The sequence below is a fragment of the Gymnodraco acuticeps genome, unplaced genomic scaffold (genome assembly GCF_902827175.1).
Source record: "Gymnodraco acuticeps unplaced genomic scaffold, fGymAcu1.1, whole genome shotgun sequence".
NCBI classification, from domain to species: Eukaryota; Metazoa; Chordata; class Actinopteri; order Perciformes; family Bathydraconidae; genus Gymnodraco; species Gymnodraco acuticeps.
Genome location: NW_022990889.1, coordinates 2,299,432 through 2,319,569, shown reverse-complemented (window position 1 = coordinate 2,319,569; position 20,138 = coordinate 2,299,432). Strand labels below are relative to the sequence as shown.

Genomic DNA, 20,138 nt, shown 5'->3' with positions numbered 1-20,138 from the left:
ACCAATTATAGTCTGAAACATAGGAATATATAAATCACACTTTGATTTTGGCTGGAAACAAGCATTCCACTGTAAAAAAAGACGCCGGGCAAAATGTTCACTTGACTGTGATTCATTTGTTTGATTCTCTGTCCAAGCTGATCAGTCATGTGTTTGAGATTCATTTCACCATCAGTATCTTCTTCTAGTAACATATTTATAAAGTGGATGTCTATTTATTTCAGCGTGTGTGTTAACAGAGTGTGTGTATTGATTGTTCAGTGAACTGGCTGGACCACAGCAGGACGTTCAGAGAGCAGGGGGTAGAGGAGAGTGAGACTCTGCTGCTCAGGCGCAAGTTCTTCTATTCAGACCAGAATGTGGACTCCAGGGACCCTGTGCAGCTGAACCTGCTCTATGTTCAGGTAAACAATCACACATACCTTCATGCTGGTGTATCAAAAAATGGACGTTTAAGAGGATGACCTACTGCTCGCTCATATTTCTGCTGTTCAGCAAAACCTGTAAAATTACCATAGGAATTACACTGCCATTTTTTGGGGGGGTGTTGCTGTTTTTTTCCAAAGTCTTTCAGAAGTCACTGCACGGTGTAATTTGGCTCAATAACTATGTTGTAGGAACAATCTGTGGATTTGCCACACAAGCAATCTTTTTCACATTACTGATGCTTGATTGATCCATTTTATATAACATTTATACTCTAGCCCCTCTCTCCTTCATACATACATATAGTTGTCAGCGCTGTTTCTATTGCCTTTTGATGAGCTAAAACCTTAAGAAAGCCAGATGTTTAATTGTTGCCGGAGTATATTTGCAACACCATTTTCTTTTTTCTCTGTGTCTTGGTAAGATTAGCTCTCTTTATACATGATTGAATGAATGCACTACTTAATGGGATGGCTTTGGTTTTTGCTTTTGGTTTACAACTTTCAGAAATATAGCTCTGGTTTTGGAAAGTAACTACTAAACTGTCCAGTTTCTTAAAATCAGTGATCCACAGTGTAACTTCAAAGGCTCTCTGGGACAATGAGTTTGCAAGTCTGTACTGACTGACAAACAAGTGATTTCAGTGGGTGGAAGAGGTTTTATCTAAAATAATATAATAGTTGTTCCTGAGGTTCAGTAGTTTTCAGAGGCAGTGGGTCACGTACTGTTGTTTGCAGATTTGTGCAGCATGTCTGGTCCCAGAGATATAGTTTGGCTTTTTGGAGTTACATCTAGCTGTGGCAGTGTGTTTTTATTGAAATCGTTTATTTTTCTATCTGTGAGTGTGTGTGTTGGTTCTACAAGTTGTTAAACCGAGGCAGCCCTGCTGGCACCGGGGGGTTCCCTGAGGGGTTTAGCTGAGTTCATACCACACAAGTCAGGGTTGACTCACTGCGCACATCATTACATGCACATTAACCCCTCCTGGAAACAGCATGGTGTGGAGTACCCAAAAACACACACATGCAGATATTGGATAGAGGGAGAGTATGGGAGGGATACTCACAGAAATGGATGCAACATATGAGTTTAAATAAATACACTAACGATAAGATTCTACCCCTCACACACAACATCTCTGCAAAAGCAGCACTTACCATCTATAGTATAGATTATACTAGATATATACCGTGTCTGAAATGTGTCGTAGCTGTTCAAATTGCGCTCTCTTCAGCCCTTAAATCCCTGCTGTGTTTCTGAACATGTTCATAAAAGGCATCTAACCACCAACCCTCCCTGCCTGCTCCCGCTGCTCTTCTCCATTCAATCTGTCTGTTCCTGTTGTTGCCTCTATTTTTTTTACCATCCGTTTCCTTCCCTTAAGGTTTCGCCTGTCTCCACTCCCTTTCCATCTCCTACACATTCTGACATAATCGCACACATCCCCACCCTGTTACCCTGGCACACATTACAGTTTAGTTCATATCATCCTCTCAATAATTTCCTTTGACAATAACAACCCCGCCCCTTTCCCCACGCCTCCTCATTGCCTCTCTTTTGCATTCACCCATCTATCTTTCCCTCGTTTGACACACACTCAGATTGTTACACAGGCAGATCGCTGAGACTCTTCACATGGCAGTGGGTTTCATTTGTCACTATGTTAAAAAGGCCAAAGGGAGCCAGAAGGGTTCTCTTCCACTCTTGTGTTGTTAGATAGCTTTTTACCCCATCCATTTTCCTCTTTAACGTCCTTCATCATTCATAATTCCTGTTATTCTCACAAACTCTGCCGGATTGAGTAATTTAATTCAGATGGTGCAGATGATGACATTATTGCTGGCATGTCTTTGACAGAGCATCCCTGCAAATCAGCGATGTCAAATGTTTATTAATGGTTTGAGGCTTCCATGATTTCAAACCCTCCCACACACACACACACACACACACACACACACACACGCACACACACACACACACACACACACACACACACACACACACACACATATACGCATAATGGAAGCTCTGCCAGTAACAGACTAATCTCCTTTACTACTCGGCCACTCCCTTTCTGTCATGTATTTGTGCTAAGACTGGGATAAACCTCGAGCAATAGCATCACCATGTGTGTCCTGCTCTTTTGCTTTAACTTTTGCTGATTTTTGTTGATTCCGAAAGTGCACTATTGTACCATGAGACTACATTTACCAGAGCAGGGACAGAGGAAGAATATGCTGTCAGAAAATTAAATATCTAGCTGCTTCCAACCATTTCATCATGTTTGTTTTCCATCAACAGTTCTGTTGTGACAGTTTGTGATAGCATTTTAAGCATTAAGCATTTTAAACCTTATGACAAATGTCTGCTTTAATGGAAAATAAAAGGACATTTCGAAATGAAATAAGCATCAAAGGTTGGATTTGAACTAAGGCCAGTTCAGGTACAGTGCTGTAGCTTACTGAGCCGTCAGGATGCCCCAAAATCATCTTATCATTCAGTATTTGTCTCAGAGTAAATCTGTGTTATCTAGGTCATGGAGCTGTTCAATATTCCTTCACTCTCTGATTTATTGGTAACCGCCCTGATCGAACACAGTGTGCATTTACTCACTGCAGTGTATCCCTATGTCAGCATTTATTTGTAAGGCTGCATTATTCTGTGCACTCTGCTGGTCAGTGGACTGGTTGACCTCAGTGTTGAAGCCTCAGGCTGTATGTGTCACAGCTTCAGATGTCTAGTGCTTCACTTCCACTCAGGCAGCTCTATTAAAATGTCCTAACACCAGTGCTTGTATCACTTGCCTTATCCGCTCTGTGGAAATTGAAGGTATATCCTCACTGTCTTGTCTGTTAACAATCATGGTAGAATACTCTAATCAGTCCTTTGATCAAATACAGACATGTACAGTATGTGTTTGCTTAATTAATGTGAAAGAAAGACACAAATTATTCGATTTTGTGTTTATACTAAACTTTATAACGGTTTGATCGGTTGCTTGGGGAGCCTGTTAGGTCAGCGGCCAACAATATTTCTTGAATGAGTAAGTCAATATTTCCAAATTAGTCAAGCACACACTGAACTCAAGCATAGAGCATAAAAAACACAACATTCATATCTTGAACCCTAGAGAACACAAATATGTATAGTAAAGGCCAACTGTCAATATTACATTACATTACATTGCATTTAGCTGACGCTTTTATCCAAAGCGACTTACAATAAGTACATTTGACCAGGAAGACACAACCTTGAAGAAAACAGAATCATATAAGTACATCAGGTTTCATAGAGCCAAACATTTCAAGTGCTACTCAACTGGCTTTAGGTAAGCCAGTCCTTTATTAGTATAAAAGTGCTTCGTTAATAGTTCTATCGCTCGAAGTGGAGTCGAAAGAGATGAGTTTTCAGTTTGCGCCGGAAGATGTGCAAGCTATCTGCCGTCCTGATGTCAATGGGGAGCTCATTCCACCATCTTGGAGCCAGGACAGCAAACCCACGTGTTTTCGCCGATGGGAACTTGGGTCCCCCTCGCAGCGAGGACGCAACGAGTCGTTTGGCTGATGCAGAGCGTAGTGCACGCGCTGGGGTGTACGGTTTAAACATGTCCTGGATGTAGGAAGGGCCAGATCCATTCGCAGCATGGTAAGCAAGTACCACAGATATGTCAATTCAATTGGATTTATTTAACCTGACTATTTTGTCATATCACTCTGCTGACAGCCCTACCAACACAAACACAGGACCCCCTTGAAGGTTTTGTTTTGCCTTTTAAATAATGTGTTATAAATCGTCAAGTCCTTAACAAAAACAAGATATGACATTTGTCTGCACTATTGATAACTGGTCATTTTCATAATTCTCAACAGACTAGTATCGAGGTTGCTGATAATCTGTTCCTCATTTTTGGAACAACTGACACAATCATTTATGAGAAACCCACTTTGCTTTCTGACCTGGCCACTGTTGCATTTACCACTCTGCTGGATATTGGCTCCCTCATTACATCCCCAGTAATGGAAAATGAGAGCAACAACCGATAAAATATTTCCCTTGCATTACCAGTGTCAAATTTTCACTTTCATTTTAGGGCGTAGATTATTATATGTATTGTTTGTTTTTATGGCAAAGTGGAACTGGAGAAACCTGGATAAAGAGTTTACATCCAACAGTATCCTAGTTTCTGTCAGTGCTCTAGCTAACACATGAGAGTTTCTTGAAACCAGGAATTGTGTGACTTTATTTCCGAAACCATATTTACATATGCAAATGCTAACCAGGATACTGAAAAAATACAATGTTCTACTGGTCTACATGTTACATGCTGTGAGATAATCAATGTCTCTAATTAAGTGAGCAAACCCAAACATAGGCTCTTAAAACCTAAATTATTCTCGCTAAATAATAGGGGCCCTTTTTAGCAATCCTCACCCACCAAGCAATACTTTCGTTAAAATTCAAATTGGTCTTCTAGTACACCCCATCTTTCACAGCATGTCTCAATAATACTGCCTATTTTCAACAACATAATTACTCTGTAGCTATGTTAGTTTGACAATAAAGAACCTTGAACCCTAGTGAATAGTGTGTGTACCACAATGAATGACATGTGAGGGGGCTAATTTTAGAGTATCTTCTCATGTTCAGTAAGAGCTTATACACTCCACTGTGAATTGCGCTTGGGAACGGACTTGATTGTGAGCGAGGAGATTGTTGTCCTCATTACAGCAGTAAGCTTCTGCTGCTTAGTCTTTCATTGATGTAATGGGACGTAAGAATAAGTCAAGTCCACGCTGTGCACTGATATGCTAATGCTTAAAAGCACTGATGGAGCCTTTCTCACTGGCAGCGAGGCCTCTCAGCTTTTGGAGCCATTAATTTTGCAGAAGTGAACTAGAAAGAGGGAGTGAGAAAAGACAGAGTGGAAGAGAGAGAGAGTGGTAGAGCTGACTGCCCCCTGGAGAAAACAACACACACTGACAGCCATTTGAAAGATGTCAACAAAGGCTTCTCCCTTTCCGTCTACCTTATCCGTGAAGATAATGTAGACAGCCTGGCTGAGAAACAATGAAACATAATTGTTGTCACAACAGCAAACAGGCACATGCTTTCTTTTCTTTGGCTCGGTGGAAAGAAAATACATCCAGTCATTAGATTTCCCTACAAAATATTGAGGGCCATTCTGTAATGCAGATGGGATATTGTGAAAGACTGATGCATTCCTGTAATGTGTTTTCCTTTTTAATAACACGTAATGGGCTGCGATGACAGATTGTTGTAGCTGGTACATTTAAAAGCCAGCAGATTGGCTTGTATTGTCACAAACAAATCGTTATCTAGCTCCCCTGCGTGGATGAATCTCAGTGATGATGTCCCTGCTCTAGAAATACACTTAGTCACTCACTTAGAAGACATCCTCTCTGAAGCCACAGTGCATTCAAAGCACACAACGAAGTGCTCATTATGGAGCTCTGAAGGGTGAATTTGGGATAATGCTCATGTCTTTGTAGTTCTATCCTTTTCCTGGATGTGTGTGTTCTCCCTCTCACTTTCTCACCTCCCCCCTCCCGCTCTCTTCATGTCTCCTTCAGGCTAGGGATGATATATTGAATGGATCCCAACCCGTCTCCTTTGATAAAGCCTGTGAGTTTTCAGGCATTCAGGCCCAGATCCAGTTTGGACCCCACGTGGAGCACAAACACAAGCCCGGATTTCTGGAGTAAGTTTTGAATTCTCGAAAATATGTCTTGACTCCAACATTCATAATAAGTCTTTACAACGTGCTGAACTTTTACATGTTCACATCACAGCTGTGCATACACAGTGGTTATCTCCTGCTTCAGTACAGGCTGTTGCTTCAGGGATTTCCTCTAGTGGAAAGCTCAGGGGTGATGTCAGCTGTTACAACTGTTTTCTGATATGTAGGCAGTAGGGCAAGAATGACCTCATAGTAGAGGTATGTTAACAGAAAAGAAAGGCCTGTAGCTCAAAAGAGTAACCATGTAAAAATGTATCTCCGTAGCCTGAAGGAGTTCCTACCTAAAGAGTACATCAAGCAGAGAGGGTCCGAGAAGAAAATATTCCAGGTATGTACATTACAAAAAAGAAAAGTGCTTAAAACTGTTTGCCGCCCCCTTTGAATAATAGTAATTGGTTTTCTGTTGAGGTATACGTTGAAAAAATCTCAAACTAGAAGACAATGTGACAGAAAACATGACATATGTAACACTCAGTCAATCAATGATGTGGAGGTGTAACTTCTTCTGTTTATCCAGGAACACAATACCTGTGGAGAGATGACAGAGATTGAGGCTAAAGTGAAGTATGTGAAGCTCGCCAGGTCTCTGATGACATACGGAGTGTCCTTTTTCCTGGTGAAGGTAAGAACTAAAACCATTACACTTTACACCACTAAAGAGGGGAAATGAATGACTCACATTTACCAAAAAATACCATTAAAGGATTAATACAACATGCATTTTATTCTCCTATTCTCATTACAATTGTATATGCTATGCTAACAAGTTAATTGCATTACATTTTAAAATGCTGCAACATTGCCAAAAAGAAATAAGATAAATAAAGGGACAGAATCAGTCAAACCTATTTGGAATAGAAAACAAATGATAATGATGTACTGTTCAAATTCCTGGTTCAACTTTTACCTTACAAATTGATAGATAAACTCTTGGCCTGTTTAGAAGTGTGGTAATCTAATTAATAATAATTCCTTACATTTATTATAGCGCTTTTTCAATGACTCAAAGCGCTTTACATATACACACATTACACATACACATACATGCAATGGTCAGATACTGTGGACAATACCCACAGGAGCAAGTTCAGGTGAAGTGTCTTGCCCAAGGACACACCGGCTTTACAGACACAGCAGCGGCGGGTTTCACCCCTTGATCTGATGATCATTGCACTGCGCCACACCGTCCATCTTCACGTCCATCTCGAGGTCATCGAGGCGCTTTTACAAGTACACATTAGTATTATACATGTACTGTGGACAATACCCACAGGAGCAAATCCGGGTGAAGTGTCTTGCCCAAGGACACAACGGCCTGACGCAGTGGCGGCAGGAGCGGGTTTCAAACTGGAGTTCCCCAGCACTCCCCCTTGATCTGATGATCGGATGCACAGACCACTGCGCCACCCGTCCCACAATCTGGCTCACTTGCCTCTTTGTTCCAGCAAAGTGCCATATTTAGCACATATCTCAGTATTAACTAATGGTACAATATCATCATAAGTGATACAAATGAAGGCCAAAGGTGTGAAAATGAAACCAACTAGTAATTATTAAGCAATATCAGTTTAATGATACATCAGGTTAGAGAAAACATGCACATGGTGCTTCTGTGCTAATGAGTCGCAGCTGTGATTAGAGTGCTGTTCTCATGTACACTGTGCTGTGAAACAGTTATTGAAGCCTGTTGAAAACACCACAATTCCCATTATCACAACACATCAGAAGCTCGGTGTGGAGGCTTGTGCGTTCAGCAGCACACTCAGTGCTTTAATTACTTGTGACAATACAAATTCTGTTCTGGTTTGGCGGACACACAAGTGGAATTGGAGTGCAGCATGTTAATGGGATGAGGTCGCACCAGTTGCTACTCTAAGAGCTCTCAGACAGCAGCCCATTTGGTTAGGAACTTGCCGGAGAGGGGAAAAAGAGGAAGTGTACAGTTGTCTGATGGGGTCCTAATGGATGATAAATGGAATGTTTGGCCCTGGAGTTAAAGCAGGCTGCAGAGTTCAGAGTATGTTTGTGCGTGTATGGAAGAGTGTGTGTGCATCAACATGTACCAGCGCTGTCTGTGTTCAATGAGGAGATGTAGTGATGGAGATTGCAAGACTCTGTTAAATAATTCACTCCAGCTGCACTCTGCTCTCGATGCTAGCAGAAAGCACAGACCTGGCTTTGAGGAGGCACATCTGAGAGTTTATTGTTACCTTCCTTTTCTCATCTGTCAATCTTTAATCACTGCAGGTTCTAGCTGGGCTAGCCTTATATTGCTGTTCACTTCACAGCAATGAAATACTGTACAAGGGAAGTAAATAAGCCTGTACTGTGTGTGTGTGTGTGTGTGTGTGTGTGTGTGTGTGTGTGTGTGTGTGTGTGTGTGTGTGTGTGTGTGTGTGTGTGTGTGTGTGTGTGTGTGTGTGTGTGTGTGTGTGTGTGTGTGTGTGTGTGTGTGTGTGTGTGTGTGTGTGTGTGTTGTGTGTGTGTGTGTGTGTGTGTGTGTGTGTGTGTGTGTGTGTGTGTGTGTGTGTGTGTGTGTGTGTGTGTGTGTGTGTGTGTGTGTGTGTGTGTGTGTGTGTGTGTGTGTGTGTGTGTGTGTGCAGCCATGCACAATACAAAGCTAAATCTCCTATTGTGAATTCTGTCCCGAGCAGATTTTCAGCAACAATAATCAAGGTCAAACCATTTAAAATAATATAATTCCTCAGCTAGCCACTTAAGATTAGAAAATCAAACTTCCTGCTCTTATACAGTTTTGATTATTGTAAAACAATAGAAGTTTTTAATAGACCATTGTATGAAGATATCATGAACAGTGGGATAATGTTATCTGTCCTTGTGTTTAAGAGCCCTGAACCTGGAAGCTGATCTACTTATCGGCCTTTGTGCGCTAAAAAAGAAATGATATACAATAGCTGTGAGAATGCATGTATTTTTAACTCACCATCTCTACAAACCTCTAATTTCTGTGTCGTCCTCTAAACCCCTGGAGGGGAGCCAAGTGTGGGTTATGTCTCTGAAGTGAGCTGTAATAGATTTTCAGTGGGCAGAGAGAGAGGACACAGAGCTGTTGGAAGCACCATGCTGGTGTGCTGACAGTGACTAAACCCTGTGGAGACCCTGCTCAATAAAGCAGCCGTTAAACAAGGCCATACTCTCCTGGGTCATTCCACAGCTGCCCTCCTCCTCCATTCGGAGCCTTAAGCCATGAACGCAGCATGTGTAATACAGCAGCAACCAGCAGCAACTGTTTTACATCCGCGCCTTGAATTAATCATCTGTGTAGGTGTTGTAAATGTTGTCTGATATTTTTCTCTATCTGACAGGAAAAGATGAAGGGTAAAAATAAGCTTGTCCCGCGGCTGCTGGGGATAACCAAAGAGTCAGTGATGCGAGTGGATGAGAAGACGAAGGATATGGTGCAGGATTGGCCTCTGACAACGGTCAAGAGATGGGCTGCCTCCCCCAAAAGCTTCACGCTGGTACGGTGTGACTCTCTACATCAAGTCTTCTAAATTAATCAGATTATTCACTTCTAATGCGCATATTCAAATATTCTGTCCACATTGTTAATTACATGGCTCTGCATCACATTAACTATTCCCTCAGTTTTCATTTCCCAATACAAACAGCCTCCTCAAAATTGTTGAAACCTCATACTCCAATATTGAACATTTCCAGCATGCAGAATTTAAAGTGGACCTATCATGCAAAATGCACTTTTGTACGTCTATTATACATGAATATGTGTCCCCGGTGTGTCAGGGAACTCACCAAGTAAAATCAGAAAACACAACCCTCTCTCTTTTCCTCCATACCCAAATCTCTAAAAACGGGGCTGCAACAGATCTGATACAGATTTGAAAATTCGTCAGGAACGAGGAGCTCCGCCTATATGGGCAACTCTCCACCTATCAGGAGGAGACAGCCACGGCCATTGCCGTTCGAAAGCGCTGGAGACGCTGTAGTACATATGCCAGGCCTGTAGGTGGCGCTGTAGTCTGCCACAAAAGCAGCGAAGAAGACTTCTCAGATTCAGCCCTTGCAAAAACAGGGCTAAAAAAGAGCAAATAGAGCGAAATGAGGCATGGCTAAAATGCATGATCTGATGGTATTTTGAATAAAAAACTTCGCAGACATGTTTTATATAGGTATGGCCCTACAATATATTATTCAAATATAGCATGATAGGTCCACTTTAACAATAGATGCCCTGGAAAGAATGTGCAGAAATTAAAGGAGCACTGCATTTAAAGATGAATAGATTATGCAAAATACAAATATATACTCTAAGCCAACATTTATTTTACCTAAAAATATTCACCCTTGCATTTCAGTAGAAGGCTTTGAAGTGAGCAGTCTTGAAATTCACTCAATTTAATTTTAAATCAGCTCTTTAGAGAGATGAGATGGGCCCTAGAAGCTTATTAGTTATTAAAAGTGTTTGCGATGCCAGATATATGTTAGAATACTGTCCTGAATCTTTGCTGTTTTCAACCAATATCACAGGATTTCGGAGAGTACCAGGAGAGTTACTACTCTGTGCAGACTACAGAGGGAGAGCAGATATCCCAACTTATTGCTGGATACATTGACATCATTCTTAAAAAGGCAAGTAACTAGAAATTGAATGTAGAAAACGTACACTACATATACTTCTCTATACATTCAGCCATCATTGTTAACTGTGATGTCTGTTTTTTTTTTCTACAGAAACAAAGTAAGGATCGTTTTGGCATAGAGGGAGATGAGGAAGCAACCATGCTGGAGGAATCAGTGTCCCCTAAGAAGTGAGTAGTGCTTGTATATTATACTGTAACAAAATATTGACCATTCAGATTCAGCAAACACATTCTTGGTATTCTTCATTAATCGAAACCTCACTGTTTAATTATGCATGTAATTAAATTGCCGGCAGCCCAGCAAACTAACCCCAAGAGGGTTAGAATTAAATACAAAAACAGCACTTTGAATTTCAACAAAAACATTAACACTGTTCCGATAATCCAGAATACAATTTGCTAAATTACTCCCTCGCATTATTTTAGTTTGTTCTACCCTGCCTCAGGGCGAGGACACACAATTATCATCTAATTACACAATAGAAAGCTGCATCACTCAGATGTTAAGATATCATGCAGGTTGAGATATCACCTCATTGAAAGATGGTTTATTCAATAATATTCATCTCCCAGTTGCATGTCGTCTCTGCTGATTTCTCCCATGAAGCTTAGTAACTGATGAAGATGAAGGTACTGCTGATGGATCAGGGCTCTATCACACAGAGCTTGGAAATGTGTTGTCGTTGAAAATCCACACGGCTCTTAGTGAAACCACTATCTGGCAGAATGGGGCATCATATTCCTGCTGCTTATGGGCCAATTGACTCATCTTGTGGTTCTCAGCACAAAAACATAATTGCTGCCTCTCAAAACAAGCCATAATTAACCAATGGAGTCAGTAGCATCTGTTGAGCTGGGCAGCAAAACAGACTTTTTTTTTCTTGTACCATATTTTTTCTGACAATGCCTACTCACTGTGAGAACAGTTGTTAGTGTGATAATTGTTTTAATTATAATATTGTAATTTCCATGATTCAAATTAGTAACGGTTGCGCTGTCATATGGGACTACTATCTGCATACAAAGATGCACTCACTAGTAACACAAAGGAATACAGTCAACACTAGAACACCTTGACACCTACTGTAGATTGAATGTGTTTAGTTATGAAGTTCAACCTATCTCTTTTTTTCTATATCAGGTCCACGATTTTGCAGCAGCAGTTTAATCGGGTGGGTCGTGTGGAGCATGGCTCAATAGCACTTCCAGGTATAATTAGGTCTGGGTCTATTGGCGGCCCTGACACCTTCAACATGGGAACCATGCCCTCTGCCCAGCAGCAAATCACCACAGGGCAAATGCACAGAGGACACATGCCCCCGCTGGTGAGTGAGAGCACTTACACCTTCATGCAAACATGGGGCCCTTCTCACTTCTCTTATTTTTCATTTCCTCGCTCCTCGGTCTCGGTCTCACCGGAAGTTGATTTGTCTGCGCCATCTTGAGTAGCGTCCCAATGGCCTAATTTTTGCCGGAGGAGCGAGGAGCGATAATAGAGGAGCTATAACCGAGGAACCACCAGACCATCCTTCGATGAAATCCTCAGACACTCGCCCCGCCCCCTTACTGTGTATCGCTCACTGATTGGACGATGCAGCGCATGCACTGATCTGATGCTTCTTGACATGAGAGCAGTTTCCCAGCGGAGTGAAGAAAATACATGAACCTCACGGGAGTCACTCCTCAGTTTATACCGTGTTTTGTTTCAATTAATGTATAATTTAGTTACAAATATGTGATATATCTGAACAACAAAGTGGTAAAAAATCATTTTATTCATTTTTTGGAAACATTTTCATGATCGCTTTTTTTGTTTATACATTTTAAGAATGGCGTTTATCTTTTTTGAGAATTAGTTCTTATTTTATTTAATGTATTTGGGTCTACAACAGATGATACAAATGTTTGTGTCAGTAAATGTGTACTAACAGAGACAGAGCTGGCTGCTGTCAGACGATCAGCTGTGCAGCGTCATCACAAACGGACGTCGCTTCACGTCACGCTCCGGAGGAAAGGACGTCCCATTGCTCTTAAAACTCATTTCCCTGCTTCTCGTGGTTTCCTTGCGTCTCTCCATGCTTCCCTGGTGGGAGGGACTAGTCACAGGGAAACGACGCAAGTGAGGGATGCAAGGAATCCATTTAACCGAAGTGTGAAGGGCCCATGGTGTCCTAGATAAATGTCATAGTTCCTCTTTATCACCAGATTTGGAAATGAAATGGTAGCACCCAAACCTTTGATTCCGATCTGTGTCATTTGAAAAATGAGTAAACAAAAAAAATGGAATAAGGAAATTATGCAGCAATGCTCAATCGAGTATGTTTTATATTATAATATCAGCATACTGTGTCAAGGTACATTATGAAACATCATGCAAATATTATTGCTGTCAACAATGAAGCACAATGAACAATACAAAGAGGCTGTGAGAGAGAAATACAAGGACATTTTCTCATATTCACACTAAACGCCCATCTGTCTCTGTTTATAGACATGAGATTGAAAGACACAATACATATTATGTATTTAAATTGCTTTTCTCATTTTCATGCTCTGTCTCTATTGTTTGTTGTTTTCAGAGTCTGGCCCAACAGGCCCTGATGGGGACCATAAACAGCAGTATGCAGGCTGTGCAGCAGGCTCAGACTGACCTGGGATATGTAGATAATCTGCCTCCACTGGGCCATGACTTGGTAAATCTTCTCACTTATTAGGACATATTTTAGAATAGCATGGATAGACGCACTATTAGTCCACATCATTTACGGCAATTCCTTGAGTTTCAATATTCTGACACTCATGAATGTTTGCTTTCTGATATTGTAGCCTCTGGTTTAGCAAAGACAGATTGGATAGAATTAAGCATTTCCATCACATCAAAGTCCATCATATTTCTCAAATATAATTATAACACAGCACTGGCTGTAAATACGGAGTCTGTATTTAATGCTTGAGTGTTTCCAAAGCTGTAGGTGTTGTGCAGCACTAGTCCTTTAATCCTGTACGAGAAAGCTTATGTGAACTGAATATCACCCACTGTGATGAAAGCCAATCGCTCTGCTTTTCCTCCTCCACCAAAAGGCGTCCAGGGTTTGGGTTCAGAACAAAGTGGATGAATCCAAACATGAAATCCACTCTCAGGTTGATGCCATCACCGCTGGAACAGCATCTGTGGTCAATCTCACAGCAGGTGAGTGCCCAGGAGAATATTAAACAGCTTCAGCATTCATATATCTCTACACCAGAATGGTGGCTTATGAAGTCTGCGCTGGGCAAAGGAAATAGCTTTTTTATTGAAATATTGTCTTATTTTTACATTACTGCAACCCCAAGGTGTGAATCAATAAAACGGATTTTGAGTTAAGCCCCCACTGATGATGAGCTTTTAAACAAAAGTGGTTTTCGATTATTTTCTCCTAATAGAAATTTCTACTGATAAATAAATGTGGAACTTTGTATCCTTAAGCTCATCTAACTTGTAATGTATCTCTCTCTGCTCCTCTTGTTGCTTGGCACAATGCCCGTCAAGTTCCTGCTGGCTTTTTTGTGGCTTTTAATCTGACCTCACCATCTGTTTGGCTGCACTAGCTAATACAACGTTTTTCTTCTTTATGGCCACTTACTTCATCAACATGGATCTCAAATAGGCTCTGATTATGACATTGACACTGATATGTGTGTCTTTTACAGGTGAGCCCACAGAAACCGACTACACAGCAGTGGGCTGCGCCATCTCGACCATCTCGTCCAACCTCACTGAAATGTCCAAGGGTGTCAAGCTGCTTGCGGCATTAATGGATGATGAGGTGGGCAGTGGACATAAGCTCATGGGCGCTGCTAGGATGCTGGCAGGAGCTGTGTCAGATCTGCTCAGATCTGTTGAGCCTGCAGCCGCTGAGGTGAGACGCCCACTGATTGTACTAACTTGGACTCCATCCTCCATTGAAATCATAGTAGCCTCAAACAGTGTTTGACTGCATGTTGATTGTTTATCAGGGTCCCAGTGAAGATGAAGGTATTCTGGGATGATTTTTTTTGATAAATAAAGTTTCAGATAAATCATGTAGGCCTGTGTGAGGACAGGCCAGGCTGAAAGAATAAGTGTGATGATGTCATTCTCCCACAGCCCAGACAGACAGTGCTGACTGCAGCAGGAAGCATCGGACAGGCCAGCGGAGACCTGCTCCGTCACATGGGGGAGGGCGAGACCGACGAGAAGTTCCAGGTTGGACACCACCCACTCACTGTTCCTATGACACTGCCGGCCAAACAGGAAAACACAAAGTCTCAGGCCCCCTTTAAAAATGTCAATACATACTGAAGTTATCACCTCAGACTCTACTACTCACGACTTTCACGTTATGTGGATTTTATAACAAAGAAGGAACATTTTTGGTACAACATTAAACTGTAGTGTCTTAAACAGCCATTTTAAGTTATCTGTGGCCCTAAATATCTACCTCATTCATGATTTTATATTGAAATATATTTACCTGTCAAATACACATATTTTAGTTCCCAGATATCTTCTCATAGCCTCAACAACACATGGATATATAATGCTACACAATATTATTTTCTCCCCCTACAACTCATAAACACTCTCTGCCTCTGGCTTATTATTATGTTATTGTCGCACCCCATTTAATTTGTGTATGCATTTGATATCCAGTATTCACACTCACACAAATTGAGCTAAAACATTCACTCTCCTGGTCCCTTTTCTCACATGTGCACAGCTGTGTAGTGTTTGAGTGAATGACATTGATTAATATGTTGCAGGACACGCTGATGAATCTGGCCAAAGCAGTGGCCAATGCAGCTGCTATGTTGGTCCTGAAGGCCAAGAACGTGGCCCAGGTGGCCGAGGACACCATATTGCAGAACCGGGTGATCGCAGCTGCCACTCAGTGTGCCCTGTCCACCTCACAGCTGGTCGCCTGCACCAAGGTACTGATTTAAAATGGATCCTCTCAGTAGCCAAGTAAGTAAAGGACATACCAACATGCAGGAGATCATCCAAAAGGATATATGTCCCTGACCATTGCAGCTTTTTACTAAAGTGTCCTATGGGGATGTGCAACATTAACCTAAAAAAAAATTATTTGTGTCATATCTTGAAAAAATTGTGACTTTTTTAAATCAGAAGCTTTCAAATCACAATTATAAGTTATTATACTTGGTTGTATAAAACAAGAATTACCACGATATAATCTTTCAAATGTGATACAACTTTTCTGATTCTCTGCTGATGACTGTGTGTGATGCAGGTGGTGAGCCCAACAATAAGCTCCCCAGTGTGCCAGGAGCAGCTTGTGGAGGCCGGAAAGCTGGTGGACCGCTCAGTGGAAATTTGCGTGAAGGCGTGCCGTTCAGCCAGCGACGACGGCGAGCTGCTGAAGCAGGTCGGGGCCGCGGCCGGCGTGGTGAGCCAGGCCCTCAGCGACCTGCTGCAACACGTCCGACACTATGCCACTTGCGGAGAGCCCATCGGACGCTACGACCAGGCCACAGACACCATCATGAACGTCACAGAAAACATTTTCACTTCTATGGGTGACGCTGGTGAGGACAAAAATAAGTACTAGAGAACATGGGTGTCAGGAGTTAGTAATGCTTTCAATTGAAGTTGTTTAGTGTCTCTCAAGTTTCTGTTTACCCACAACAAGGACTGAACAGTAAAAACTAATCAGGTGATATTTAACAACTGCTTTCATTTAACCTGTTCATATTTGTTTTGACTACATATGAGGGCCTCAAATTGTTGTCTGTATTTTTGTTCATGTTAAGAGATCTAAAAGATCCTGTGGAAACATTGTCAAAGCTCAGGCTATTTGTTATGGTTCAGGCGATGAGGCTGAAGAATTTCCAAACTCTGACAATTCTCAAGGGGTTGCCAAACATGTCATCCAAAACCACTACAGAGCTCTCAATCTGGTCTCAATCAGTATCAGGCCGGCTTTGAAACCTAAAAGGAAACATATGAATGTGCCATTTTTGGAAGGATAAACCTTTTACCTTGTATAAATCTAAATATAAAGAGAGGGAAAAAAGGAAAATATGTTGCAGTAGATTCAGTGATTATACTCCATTCTACTGATAGTGTATTAGTTGATTCTCAAGGCCATTAGATGTAGGTTGTAAAGCACCTTGATGTCTTGTCTTTCACAGACTCCTCTGAGTTATTTCCAGCTTGAGGTGGGTGTTTGGGAAACATAGCTTTTTATAGTGTATCTGTGGGGAGATGTTTCATGTATCTGAAAGACTTTGATTTATGTAAAAGAAGATGACTCACTAGATTCCTTCAGCTATAGAAGTTCATAAAGGTGAAAACAATGGTGTGACTAAGCAAGGCTACGACACTCACAGAAATGTAGTGATGCATTGGTTTGGATGAAAATATAATACGATGAGATGAAATATGTTCATGTTTTATTCAAGTCACGAGATGAGTCCAAAATAGACATTTCCATGGGTTACTTTATCCCTACAGTCTTAACTCATTATCCAGAAAATAAAATAAATAGACAAAAACAACTCTGAAACTTAAACATCCCTTTCAAAAAGATGTGGCTGTCATAATGGATACAAATATACGACAATGTGCACAACAAACAGTGCTCGTTGTACAGATGTACAGAGACTCCAAATCAGATTTCCCGCACAAACCTATTTTCAGCTGTAATATCGGTTTGCGTGGGGCATCTGCCTTTATGTGCTTACTTACTGTCTGTATGTGTGAACAGGTGAGATGGTGCGCCAGGCCAGGGTGTTAGCCCAGGCCACCTCTGACCTGGTCAATGCCATGAGATCTGACGCAGAGGCAGAAGTAGATGTCGACAACTCCAAGAAACTGCTGGCTGCAGCGAAACTGCTGGCCGATGCCACAGCTCGGATGGTGGAGGCAGCTAAGGTAAGAGCATAAGATGTTCAATCTCACAATGTCATGTAACAAATATGATTTCTTATTTGCTCAAGCATTGAATTAGTATTGTTACGTTTTTATAAATACCTCAATTAAATACCCTTATCTTATTTGTTTCTGAGAATATGACATTACTTTAGTAATCAAGCACTTTATTCCAAATGAATACAACAGACTTAGATCATTGAACACCATTAGTCAGTTTGATCCACAGCTGGTAATTCTGTGAATATTATATGGTCTTCTTACATTTCTAACGTCAAACTGAATGAGTGCAAGATCAGCTGAACTTAGTTGTATGGAATACACATTTTGGTATTACTGTATGCACTAACTAACAATATCATTTCAATATAAATAAAGGGTACAGCATCAGCAGCTTTTAATAATCTGTTGGCACTGTCGAGCAGGACACTATCAATTTAAAAATACCCAGACAACTGAAACGCTGCCTATACGGCACATTAGATGTTTCTGATCTGTGACACATTAATCACCACATCACTGTCATTATCAAAGAGGAAGAGGGAATCTGGCACTGACTGTTTCCTTGGAAACTGCCAGCAAGGAGACAGAGCTAAATCCAGTATTTGCATCTATTGCACAACGAGTGTAACCACAGTTGTTAAACTTTCCTGGCTAAAGTCTGAATAGCTATTGTTATATACTGTATCTGTGTGTCACCGACATGTGTGTTTGTGTGTGTTTATGTGCTCTCAGGGGGCGGCTGCTTACCCAGAGAATGAGGATCAGCAGCAGAGGCTTAGAGAAGCAGCGGAGGGGCTCCGCGTAGCCACCAATGCTGCAGCTCAGAACGCGATAAAGAAAAAACTGGTCAATAGGCTGGAGGTGAGAAACTGGAGTCAACATGTTCTCATCTTTGTGTTGAAAAACCTTGAAAAACACAACACTCCTCCTTGTTTCTCCCTTTCCCACATTTTAGAATAACGTGGTAGTTGAATAACAAAGAAAAAGGAAACAAATGCCCGAAGGAGAATAATAAAATGCCTCAGCCGTCATTTGTAGAAATATGGCCCATTTAGTTTATGGGTCTGTGTTATTTATCTTTTTACCTGTAGCAGTGAGCTATAAATCCCATTAGTTGTGTGAATAAGCCATCTGAGTGTAAAGATCTGCGTTTAGCCCTTGGTATCAGTTCAGCCCAATGACTACCCCCTCTTAGCTCCAGAGCGCACAATGTTCAATTTCCTAGGCACATAAAGTATGCATTACCTAGAGCTGGGATCAGCCTGCTATCAGTCCGCCTCCTTTCCTCAGATGGTCACAATAATGGTGTTTACGGTGGCCTCCATGAAGGAAATGAATGAGCCGTTTAAGATCAAAGTGTTATGAATCTGCAGGTGTGCTTGTAGCAATTATCACCGTCACCCCTTAAAACCCAATTAATCTTACTTGTGTTATCCTGACACACTGTCATGCATCTGTTGTGCATATGTGCATGCTACACTGTATAACTGAAAAGTAAATAAAATACAGAGAGCCTGCAGAAACATAGGTAGAAATGTCCACTCCTACCTTTGTCCAATTCCAAACGCATTCTCAGTGTTGTTTACTCCTCTCTCAGTATAATGATATCATGTATCCTGGCTCTCTTTCATCCTCCTCGCCTCCTCGGTGGTTTGTGACCCTTTTGATAAGAACAACACTGACTGAGTACAGCCTAATAACACATAAGACAGCAATAGGGACTCTCAGGTTCCACTCTCTTACTTTACTCTTTGATTTCCATGTGTATCTTTTTAACAGATAGCTGCTAAGCAGGCAGCGGCCGCAGCTACTCAGACTATCGCAGCTGCCCAAAATGCTGCTGCTTCCAACAAAAACACAGCCTCACACCAACAGCTAGTGCACAGCTGCAAGGTATGATCATTTTCACTTTATACTGATGTATTAAAAAAGTTAACTTTGAAAAAACAACCGTATAGTGGATTTTTCTTCTGGCTGCACTCTTTTGTATGTAATCGTGATGTTGTGGATGTGAAGAATGTATTGTTGGTGTGTTTCATTGCAGGCAGTAGCAGATAACATTCCCCAGTTGGTGCAGGGAATGAGGAGCAGCCAGTCGCAGCCCGAGGAGCTCGGTGCCCAGCTCACCCTCATCATGGCCAGCCAGAGCTTCTTACAGGTGAGACCCTTCCCCAGGAAACAGTCAGCAACTATCAAACCCTCTGTCATCAGATACACACACATAAACTGCTCATGTAGTGCTTATGAATGTGTTGTTGTTCTTTTCTGTCACCATTGCTCAGCCTGGGAGTAAGATGGTGACGTCTGCAAAGTCAGCAGTTCCCACAGTGGCCAACCAGGCTGCTGCTATGCAACTTGGGCAGTGTGCCAAAAACTTGGCTACCTGCCTGGCCGAGCTGAGGACGGCCACCCTGAAGGT

The 20,138-nt window shown here is 41.6% G+C and overlaps 1 protein-coding gene across 6 annotated transcripts in view; it reads left to right on the top strand.

The window, feature by feature from the left end:
- tln2b (talin 2b) overlaps window positions 1-20,138 on the top strand; it is a 95,788-nt gene that overhangs the window by 39,104 nt on the left and 36,546 nt on the right. For all 6 annotated transcript variants that reach the window (XM_034233609.1, XM_034233610.1, XM_034233615.1 and 3 more), the window contains 19 exons: window positions 262-404; window positions 6,018-6,145; window positions 6,449-6,512; window positions 6,702-6,806; window positions 9,511-9,666; window positions 10,694-10,795; window positions 10,898-10,974; window positions 11,948-12,131; window positions 13,386-13,499; window positions 13,888-13,996; window positions 14,497-14,705; window positions 14,933-15,031; window positions 15,589-15,756; window positions 16,077-16,371; window positions 17,553-17,719; window positions 18,452-18,580; window positions 19,499-19,612; window positions 19,764-19,877; window positions 20,002-20,136. In XM_034233609.1, coding sequence (XP_034089500.1) covers window positions 262-404; window positions 6,018-6,145; window positions 6,449-6,512; window positions 6,702-6,806; window positions 9,511-9,666; window positions 10,694-10,795; window positions 10,898-10,974; window positions 11,948-12,131; window positions 13,386-13,499; window positions 13,888-13,996; window positions 14,497-14,705; window positions 14,933-15,031; window positions 15,589-15,756; window positions 16,077-16,371; window positions 17,553-17,719; window positions 18,452-18,580; window positions 19,499-19,612; window positions 19,764-19,877; window positions 20,002-20,136 — 2,612 coding nt within the window. The remainder of the gene's footprint in view (window positions 1-261; window positions 405-6,017; window positions 6,146-6,448; window positions 6,513-6,701; window positions 6,807-9,510; window positions 9,667-10,693; window positions 10,796-10,897; window positions 10,975-11,947; window positions 12,132-13,385; window positions 13,500-13,887; window positions 13,997-14,496; window positions 14,706-14,932; window positions 15,032-15,588; window positions 15,757-16,076; window positions 16,372-17,552; window positions 17,720-18,451; window positions 18,581-19,498; window positions 19,613-19,763; window positions 19,878-20,001; window positions 20,137-20,138) is intronic.